This window comes from Pelecanus crispus, chromosome 1 (genome assembly GCF_030463565.1).
Source record: "Pelecanus crispus isolate bPelCri1 chromosome 1, bPelCri1.pri, whole genome shotgun sequence".
Taxonomy (NCBI): domain Eukaryota; kingdom Metazoa; phylum Chordata; class Aves; order Pelecaniformes; family Pelecanidae; genus Pelecanus; species Pelecanus crispus.
The window spans coordinates 742,047-752,315 of record NC_134643.1 but is presented as its reverse complement, the minus strand read 5'-3'; the positions used below and the strand labels follow the sequence as shown (position 1 = coordinate 752,315).

Here is a 10,269-nt window from a genome sequence, read left to right as displayed (position 1 = left end):
CCTCCTCCATGCCGGGCCCCCCCTCCTCCATGCCGGGCCCCCCCTCCTCCATGCCCCCATCCCCGCTGGGTGCCCCCCCCCCCCCCCCCCCCCAGGAGCACCCTCATCATCCTCGTGCCCCCACCCTGCCCGGAGCACCCTCATCCCTCCTGGCAACACCTTCATCATCATCATCCCCGGCAGCACCCAGCCTGCAGCAGCACTGGGTGAGGGTGGGCGCAGCACCCAGGGGTGCTGCTCCTGGCCCCTCTTCCCTCCTTCCCGGGGGTCCCGGCCCCACGCTCCCGCCGGCTGACGGGGCAGGACGGGGGCAGGCCCGGAATGGGGGACGGATCCTGCCCCCCGGCAGCACCGGGGCTGTGCCAGGCGGGCGTTGCAGCGCGCAGCACTCCCCGTTCTCTCTTTTAAGCGAAAAATCTGATTTTGTGCAGAATAAAGCATGCGAGGAGGGGGAGACGTCTGGTGCCGGGATGGGCAGCATTCCCACGGGAATGGGGCGCAGAGTGGGCGGGGGGCGAGGGGCTGCCTGGGGCAGGGCACGGGCACCGGTGTCCCAGGGCCACCACCCGCGTCCCGTGGCCACCACCCACGTCCCACGGCCACCACCCACGTCCCGTGGCCACCACCCGTGTCCCAGGGCCACCACCCACATCCCGCGGCCACCACCCACGTCCCGTGGCCACCACCCACATCCCACAGCCACCACCCGTGTCCTGTGGCCACTACCCATGTCCCGTGGCCACCACCCACGTCCCGTGGCCACCACCCGCATCCCACGGCCATCACCCGTGTCCTGTGGCCACCACCCATGTCCCTGGGCCACCACCCACGTCCTGCGGCCACCACCCGCATCCCACGGCCATCACCCGTGTCCTGTGGCCACCACCCATGTCCCTGGGCCACCACCCACGTCCCGCGGCCACCACCCGCATCCCACAGCCACCACCCATGTCCCTTGGCCACCACCTGCGTCCCATGGCCACCACCCACGTCCCGTGGCCACCACCCATGTCCCGTGGCCACCCATGACCAAAGGCCACCAGCGCCAGCTGCTTCCCACAGCCATGCAGCGGGGACAGCAGCGAGCGCAGGGACAGCAGTGAGTGCAGGGCCAGCAGCGAGCGCAGGGACAGCAGTGAGTGCAGGGACAGCAGCCGTGCCCAGCCAGCACCCACAGCTGCGTGGGGCCGGTGGGTGCAGGCGGGAGCGGGCAGGAGGAGGAGGAGGGGGAGGAGGAGGAGGAGGAGGAGGAGGAGGAAGCGAAAGGGCAGACGTGCCCGGGGCTCCCGCGGGAGCATGCGGAGACCGTGCTGGGGTGGCTGCACCACTGGTGCCAGTGGCTGCACGGCGTGGGGGGCAGCCGCTGCCCAGCCCACCCGGGCGTGGGTCCCATGGGAGCGCTCGTGGCCCCGGGGCCGTCGGTGGCCATGTGGCAATTGCGGTGCCGGGGTCACGGGCACCAAACCCCCCCACCCCTCCACACCACCTGCCCACGGCCCTGCCCGGACCCCCAGCCCCGACGCCCCTTCGCTGCCTCCCTCGCTGCTGCCCGCAGCCCCTCGCCGTGCCGTCGGGGTCCGGTGTCGGGGTCGCGCCGTGGCCCTGACCCATGGGGTCACCGCAGCTGGTGCGGGCAGTGGGGCTGGGGTGGCCCTTTGCCCCCTGCAAGGAGCCTGGGGCCACCATCAGCTGCTGGCGGGGCCACCCATGGCCGGGGGTCCCCAGCTCAGGGGGCTGCAGCGTGGGGTCCCCAGCTTGGGGGTCGGGGTTGGGGGTCCCCAGCTCAGGGGTTGGGGGTCCCCAGCTTGGGGGTCGGGGTTGGGGGTCCCCAGCTCAGGGGGTTGCAGCGTGGGGTCCCCAGCTTGGGGGTCGGGGTTGGGGGTCCCCAGCTCGGGGGTTGGGGGTCCCCAGCTTGGGGGTTGGGGGGTCCCCAGCTCAGGGGGCTGCAGCGTGGGGTCCCCAGCTTGGGGGTCGGGGTTGGGGGTCCCCAGCTCAGGGGGCTGCAGCGTGGGGTCCCCAGCTTGGGGGTCGGGGTTGGGGGTCCCCAGCTCAGGGGTTGGGGGTCCCCAGCTTGGGGGTCGGGGTTGGGGGTCCCCAGCTCAGGGGGTTGCAGCGTGGGGTCCCCAGCTTGGGGGTCGGGGTTGGGGGTCCCCAGCTCGGGGGTCAGGGGTCCCCAGCTTGGGGGGGCTGCAGCATGGGGTCCCAAGCTTGGGGGTCGGGGTTGGGGATCCGTGGCTTGGGGGGCTGCAGTGTGGGGTCCCCAGCTTGGGGGTTGGGGGTCCACGGCTCAGGGGACTGCATTGTGGGGTCCCCAGCTCGGGGGTCCCCAGCTTGGGTGTCAGGGTTGGGGATCCGTGGCTCAGGGGGCTGCAGTGTGGGGTCCCCAGCTTGGGGGTTGGGGGTCCGTGGCTTGGGGGGCTGCAGCGTGGGGTCCCCAGCTCAGGGGTCGGGGGTCCCCAGCTCGGGGGCCAGGGTTGGGGGTCCACAGCTCAGAGGGCTGCAGCGTGGGGTCCCCAGCTCAGGGGTCAGGATTGGGGGGTCCGTGGCTCAGGGGGCTGCAGCGTGGGGTCCCCAGCTCCGGGGTCGGGGGTCCCCAGCTCAGGGGTTGGGGGTCCCCAGCTCAGGGGTCAGGGTCGGGGGGTCCGTGGCTTGGGGGGCTGCAGCATGGGGTCCCCAGCTCCGGGGTCGGGGTCGGGGGTCCCCAGCTCAGGGGTCAGGGTCGGGGGTCCCCAGCTCCAGGGTCGGGGTCGGGGGTCCCCCAGCTCAGGGGCCAGGCTCCCCGCCAGCCCCTGCGCGCCCCCGGGGAGCAGCGTCCCCCCGCGCCCGGCGCGCGGGCTCAACCATTAACCGGGGCGGGTTAACTGGTGACCCATTGCCTGGGCTGCCCCTGCGCCGCCCCCCGCGGGGATAAAGCCGGGGGTCCCGGCGGCTGCCCCAGAGCCCGCGCGCCCCTCGCCACGGCCGGCATGAGGAGCCTCCGGGCGGTGAGTACGGGCAGGCGGGACCCAGGCCCCACACCTCGGGGGCAGAGCCATCTGCATCGCCCCACACCTTGGGGTCAGACCCCACTTGCATTGCCCCACACCTTGGGTCAGACCCCTGCGTGTCACCCCATGCCTCAGGGTTGGCCCCCACATGCATCGCCCCACACCTCGGGGTCAGACCCCACTCACATCGCCCCACACCTCGGGGTCAGACCCCACTCACATCGCCCCACGCCTCGGGGTCAGACCCCACTCACATCGCCCCACACCTCGGGGTCAGACCCCACTCACATCGCCCCACACGTGGGGGCACAGGTCCTCCCAGGTACACACAGGCGGCACACGCAGCCCCCCTGTCCCTGAGGCCGTGGGGCACAGCCCCACAAGTGTCACCCCCGTGGGGTCCGTGCAGGGCAGCACCGGGGCTGTCGCCTTCTGGGGGGGGGCGGAGGAGACCCCCCGGGCCCCTGCGGTGGGGGGCCCAGCCCCTCTGTGTCCCTGCCCCACGTCCACCCCAGCCCCACGGGGGTCCCAGCCCCATGGGGAGCGGGTGAGCGCTCGCCCCTCGGCAGGGGGGTCCCGCCGCTGTGGGGGAGCCGGGGGGGCTGTGCTCGCCCCCCATGCACAGGCGGGCGGCAGGGCCCGTCCCTGGGGGGCTGCGGGGCCTCGTGCAGCACCCACGGGCTCAGCCGCACCCACGGCCTTGTGCCGGGCGCTGCGGGGGCCGAGGCAGTGACGCCCCGGCCCGGGACCCCCAGCCCCGGCAGGGTGGGCAGCTCCCCCCGGCCCCCGCTCTGCACCCCGACGGGACGGGACGGGCTCTGCACCCCGTGGGGCAGCGGAGCAGCGCTGCGGGATCCTGTCTGGTGCTGGGCAGCGCTCTGCGAGGCCGTGCTGCACCATGCAATGGTGTGCGATGCTGTGCAGCGCTGTGCAACGCTGTGCTGCACCATGCAATGGTGTGCGATGCTGTGCGGCGCCGTGCAACGCCGTGCAGCACCATGCAATGGTGTGCGATGCTGTGCAGCGCCATGCAACGCTGTGCAACGCTGCGCTGCACCGTGCAATGGTGTGCGATGCTGTGCAGTGCCATGCAACGCCGTGCTGCACCATGCAATGCTGTGCAGCGCCATGCAACACTGTGTGGCGCTGTGCAACGCTGCGCAGCACCATGCAATGGTGCGCAACACTGTGCAACGCTGCGCGATGCCGTGCAGCGCTGTGCAATACTGCGCAGTGGTGTACAATGCTGTGCAACGCCATGCCGCACTGCGACACGCCGTGCTGCGCAGCACCATGCAATGGTGCGCAACACTGTGCAACGCTGCGCGATGCCGTGCAGCGCTGTGCAATACTGCGCAGTGGTGTACAATACTGTGCAACGCCATGCCGCACTGTGACACGCCGTGCTGTGCAGCACCACGACACTCCGTGCGGTGCTGTGACACGCTCCACAGCACCGTGCGATGCCATGCGACGCCATGCAGCACTGTGCGATGGCATGTGATGCCATGCAGTGCTGTGCGATGGCGTGACGCTATGCAGCGCTGTGCGATGCCACGCAATGCCATGCAGCGCTGAGCGATGGCGTGTGACACCGTGCAGCCCCGTGCGATGCCACGTGACGCCATGCAGCACTGTGCGATGGCATGTGATGCCGTGCAGCCCCGTGCGATGCCATGTGAAGCCATGCAGCGCTGCGCGATGGCGTGTGATGCCGTGCAGCCCCATGCAATGCCATGCGATGCCATGCAGCGCTGCGCGATGGCGTGTGATGCCGTGCAGCCCCGTGCGATGCCATGCGACGCCATGCAGTGCTGTGCGATGGCGTGTGATGCCATGCAGCCCCGTGCAATGCCATGCGATGCCATGCAGTGCTGCGCGATGGCGTGTGATGCCATGCAGCCCCATGCAATGCCATGTGATGCCATGCAGCCCCATGCGATGCCATGCAGCGCTGTGCGATGGCGTGTAACGCCATGCAGCCCCATGCGATGCCACGCGACGCCATGCAGCACTGCGCGATGGCGTGTGACACCGTGCAGCCCCATGCGATGCCACGCGACGCAGCGCTGCACGCCGCCGCGCACTCAGCGCTTTCCTCCGGGGACGGCGGCTCCTCGACCTTTGCGCCGGCCCCGGGTGTTTTTGGTGCCTGGGCTGCGGCCGCCGGGCCGGGAGCAGGATCTGGCCCCGCTGACTGGGCCCGGCCTTTCTCGCCGCAGGAAGCCGACCCCCGCGAGGGGCCCGAGCCTGGCAAGGCCAAGTCCGAGTACCGAAACTACACGGTGAGCCCGGCTGGGTGCTGGGGGTCCCGCGGCATGAGGCTGGGGGTCCTGTGGCACGTGGCTGGGTGCTGGGGGCTGGGGGTCCTACGGCACAATGCTGGGTGCTGGGGGTCCCGCGGCACAACGCTGGGTGCTGGGGGTCCCACGGCACGAGGCTGGGTGCTGGGGGTCCCATGGCATGAGGCTGGGTGCTGGGGGTCCCATGGCATGAGGCTGGGTGCTGGGGGTGCTGCGGTACGAGGCTGGGGGTCCTATGGCACAAAGCCGGGTGTTGGGGGTCCCATGGCACGAGGCTGGGTGCTGGGGGTCCCACAGTACAAGGCCGGGTGCTGGGGGTCCCGCGGCATGAGGCTGGGGGTCCTGTGGCACGTGGCTGGGTGCTGGGGGTCCCGTGGCACGACACTGGGTCCTGGGGGTCCCGTGGCACGAGGCCGGGTGTTGGGGGTCCCATGGCATGAGGCTGGGTGCTGAGGGTGCTGCGGTATGAGGCTGGGGGTCCCATGGCACAAGGCCGGGTGCTGGGGGTCCCGTGGCACATGGCTGGGTGCTGGGGGTCCCGTGGCACGAGGCCGGGGGTCCCATGGCACAAGGCCGGGTGCTGGGGGTCCTGCAGCACAAGGCCACGCGTGCCAGGGCGGGGGGTGCAGCTGCGCCCCGTGCCGGGGGTCTCGCCCCAGAGCATGCAGCGGAGGCTCCGCTGCTGCAGGCCGGGGGGCCGATGCTGGGGGGTCCCCGCACCCCCCGCACCCTGACGCGCTGCCACAGGGGGGGAGGCTGCTGGACCGTGTCTACTCCACCTACCTGCTGATGCACACCCACCAGACCGTCGCCTTCGTGCGCAAGAAGGTGCGAGCCCCCCTCGGCCCACCCGCAGCGGCGGGGGGCATCCGCAGCCCCCCAACCCCGCGCCCCAGCGCCGTGGGTCCAGCGCCGGGTCCCCCATCCCAGCCTGGTTGGGGGTGGGGGGCACCCGCTCCCCCGCGGGGGAGGATTTTGGGGTGGCGGGGAGGGGGTGGCGGTGCCCAGCGCCCGCCGTACCCCCAGAGCGCCCAGTACGGCAGCTGCTCCCTGCGCAAGATGAGCGTCATGGAAGCGCTGGAGCTGCTGGATCGGCTGGTGGACGAGTCGGACCCGGACGTGGATTTCCCCAATTCCTACCACGCGTACCAAACGGCCGAGGGCATCCGCCGGGCCCACCCCGACAAAGGTGGGGGCCGCCGACCACCCCCTCCCCGATTTCCTCCGCCTTCGCGTGGGGCCGTGGCGCGAGGCGGGGGGTGACGGCGCCGCTCGCCCCCCCCAGACTGGTTCCACCTCGTGGGGCTGCTGCACGACCTGGGCAAGGTCCTGGCGCTGTTTGGGGAGCCCCAGGTGAGCGGGGAGGGGGCCAGGCCGGGGTACGGGGGACCCCCCCCCCCCCGCCCCGCTCTGGGGTTGGGGGGACGCCTGTCGCACCCCCTCCGCAGTGGGCCGTGGTGGGGGACACCTTCCCCGTGGGCTGCAAGGTGCAGAAGTCCGTGGTTTTCGGGGATTCCACCTTCCACGACAACCCCGACGCCAAAGACCCCCTGTACAGGTGAGGCCGGACCCCCCCCCAAACCCAGGGCGCGGCCAGGGGCAGGGGCCGGGCTGCGGCGAGGGGGTCTAAGCTGAGCCCCCGTCCCCAGCACCGAGTACGGGATGTACCGGCCACGCTGCGGCCTGCGGAACGTCCTCATGTCCTGGGGCCACGACGGTAAGGGGGGGCCCGATGGGGTCCCCTCCTTGGGGCAGGGCCCGTCGCCCCCCAAACGCCTCGGCTGGGGATTTGGGGCTGGACCCCTCTGCGGGGGGCCGGGGCCCGCCCCCACGCCCCTCTCTCCCCAGAGTACATGTACAGAGTCATGAGGGTCAACGGCTTCGCCCTGCCCGAGGAGGTGAGGGCTCGGGGGGGGGCTTGTGGGGCTGACCCCCAAGTGCCGTGGGGCTGGGACCGGCCCTGGGGGAGGGTGGGGGGGCACCCCGGGCTGCGCTGGCACATCCCGGTCCCCGTCTCCCACGTCCCCATCTCCCACGTCCTCGTCCCTGTCCCCCACGTCCTTGTCCCCATCTCCCACATCCCCGTCCCCATCTCCCACATCCTCATCCCCATCTCCCACATCCCCATCTCCCACGTCCTTGTCCCTGTCCCCCATGTCCCCGTCCCCATCTCCCACATCCCCGTCTCCCACGTCCTCGTCCTTGTCCCCCACATCCTCATCTCCCATGTCCCCGTCCCTATCTCCCACATCCTCATCCTTGTCCCCCACATCCCCGTCCCCATCTCCCACGTCCCAGTTGTCCCCCACATCCCCGTCCCTGTCCCCTGCATCCCCATCTCCCATATCCTCATCCTCATCCCCCACATCCCCGTCCCCATCTCCCACATCCCCGCTGTCTCCCATGTCCCCGTTGTCTCCCACATCCCCGTCCATGTCCCCATCCCCATCTCCCACATCCCCCATGTCCCCATCCTCATCCCCCATATCCCCGTCCCCACCTCCCACGTCCCCATTCCCCACATCCCCATCATCTCCCATGTCCCCGTCGTCTCCCACGTCCCCATCCCCCACATCCCCATCTTCCACATCCCCATCCCCATTCCCCACATCCCCGTCCCTGTCCCCATCACCTCCCACATCCTCATCCCTGTCCCCCATGTCCCTGTCCCTCACGTCCCCATCCCCACCTCCCACATCCTCATCCCCGTTCCCCACATCCCCATAATCTCCCACATCCCAGTCCCACACGTCCCCATCTCCCACATCCCTGTCGTTCCCCACATCCCTGTCCCAGTCTCCCATGTCCCCGTCTCCCACGTCCTTGTCCCCCACATCCCCATCCCCATATCCCCCATGTCCCCGTCCCCTACGTCCCTGTCCCCATCTCCCACATCTCCCACGTCCCCATCCTGGTCTCCCACGTCCCCCATGTCCCTGTTGTCTCCTACGTCCCCATCCTGGTCCCCTACGTCCCTGTCCCCATCTCCCACGTCCCAATCCCGGTTTCCCACGTCCCCATCCTGGTCCCCCACATCCCTGTCCCCATCCCTCACATCCCCATCATCCCCCATGTCCCTGTCCCCATCCCCATCTCCCACGTCTCCATCCCGGTCCCCTACATCCCTGTCCCCATCTCCCACATTGTCCCCCACGTCCCGGTCCCCCACATCCCCATCCCGGTCCCCCACATCCCTGTCCCCATCTCCCACATCTCCCACGTCCCCATCCCGGTCCCCCAATGTCCCCCACGTCCCCATCCCGGTCCCCCACATCTCCCACGTCCCCATCCCAGTCCCCCAACGTCCCCCATGTCCCCATCCCGGTCCCTCACGTCCCCATCCCGGTCCCCCACATCCCCATCCCGGTCCCTCACGTCCCCATCCCAGTCCCCCACATCCCCATCCCAGTCCCCCACGTCCCCATCCCAGTCCCCCACGTCCCCATCCTGGTCCCTCATGTCCCCCACGTCCCCATCCCGGTTCCCCACGTCCCTGTCCCCATCTCCCACATCTCCCATGTCCCCATCCCGGTCCCCCACATCCCTGTCCCCATCTCCCACGTCCCCATCCCGGTCCCCCACGTCCCCCCAGGCTTTCTACATGGTCCGCTTCCACTCCTTCTACCCCTGGCACGCGCACGGGGACTACCTGCACCTCTGCGCCGAGGAGGACCTGCGCATGCTGCCCTGGGTCCGGGAGCTCAAGTGCGTGCCCGGGGGGCTCGGAGGGGCCGGGGGGCTCGGCCAGAGCCCCGGGGAGGTTTGGGGGGGGGGGGGGGGGGCCGGGAGCAGCCCCCGGCACTGACCGACCCTCGCTCCCGCAGCAAATTCGACCTCTACACCAAGCAGGAGGAGCTGCCCGACGTGCGGCAACTCCGGGGCTACTACCAGTCCCTGATCGACAAATACTGCCCCGGGCAGCTCTGCTGGTGAGCGGGGACCCCCACCCCGCCCCAGCGGGACCCCCAGCGCGGCACCCAGCACCCCACGCTCCACCCCAGCCCCACGGCACGGCCGCCTGGCCGCGGGGGGCTCAGGGGTGGGTACGGAATAAACCCGCTCGTCGACGCAGCCGCAGCGCCCGTCGCGCCATGGGCAGCCCCCCGGCCTCTCCTGGGGGGGGCAAGGGCAAGGGCAGGACCCCCGGCCCGGGCAGAGCCACGGGGCTGGAATGTCAAAGGCTTTATTTAGAAAATTATAGGAAACCTCTGTGCTCGACCGAGGAGCCCGGGGGAAGCACGTGACAGCCAGAGCCCTCCTGGGGTGGGGGGAGCACCCCAAACTGCCCCAGCAATGGTTGGGGGCAGCTGAGGGGGCCGGGTGGGATCACCGGGGAGGGGGGAGCACCCCAAACTGCCCCAGCAATGGTTGGGGGCAGCCGAGGGGGCTGTGTGGGATCACTGGGGGAGGGGGGAGCACCCCAAACTGCCCCAGCACCCCAAACTGCCCCAGCAATGGTTGGGGGCAGCTGAGGGGGCTGTGTGGGATCACTGGGGGAGGGGGGAGCACCCCAAACTGCCCCAGCACCCCAAACTGCCCCAGCAATGGTTGGGGGCAGCCAAGGGGGCTGGGCAGGATCCCCGGGGCGGGGGGAGCACCCCAAACTGCCCCAGCACTGGTCGGGGGCAGCTGAAGGGGCCAGGTGGGATCACCAGGGGCGGGGGGAGCACCCCAAACTGCCCCCAGCACTGGTCTGGGGCAGCCAAGGGGGCTAGGTGGGATCCCTGGGGAGGGGGGAGCACCCCAAACTGCCCCAGCAATGGTTGGGGGCAGCCAAGGGGGCCGGGCAGGATCCCCGGGGCGGGGGGAGCACCCCAAACTGCCCTGGCACTGGTCGGGGGCAGCCGAGGGGGCTGGGCGGGATCCCCGGGGCGGGGGGAGCACCCCAAACTGCCCCAGCACTGGTCGGGGGCAGCTGAAGGGGCCGGGTGGGATCACCAGGGGCGGGGGGAGCACCCCAAACTGCCCCCAGCACTGGT

The 10,269-nt window shown here is 71.0% G+C and overlaps 1 protein-coding gene across 1 annotated transcript; it reads left to right on the top strand.

Annotated features, from left to right (window-relative positions):
* Positions 1–5,008: 5,008 nt before the first annotated feature.
* On the top strand, positions 5,009–9,223 carry MIOX (myo-inositol oxygenase). The gene is made up of 9 exons (XM_075726306.1): positions 5,009–5,272; positions 6,038–6,118; positions 6,317–6,479; positions 6,576–6,643; positions 6,739–6,848; positions 6,940–7,007; positions 7,139–7,188; positions 8,883–8,995; positions 9,115–9,223. The coding sequence occupies exons 1-9, from the start codon at positions 5,009–5,011 to the stop codon at positions 9,221–9,223; spliced, it is 1,026 nt and encodes a 341-aa protein (XP_075582421.1).
* Positions 9,224–10,269: the final 1,046 nt, after the last annotated feature.

Bases quoted from the DNA above. Each gene is read 5' to 3' on its own strand.
- MIOX (XM_075726306.1), top strand. From the start codon at position 5,009: ATGGCGTGTGACACCGTGCAGCCCCATGCGATGCCACGCGACGCAGCG. The intron at 5,273-6,037 runs GTGAGCCCGGCT...GCGCTGCCACAG, and splicing joins CCGAGTACCGAAACTACACG to GGGGGGAGGCTGCTGGACCG. The intron at 6,480-6,575 runs GTGGGGGCCGCC...CGCCCCCCCCAG, and splicing joins CCGGGCCCACCCCGACAAAG to ACTGGTTCCACCTCGTGGGG.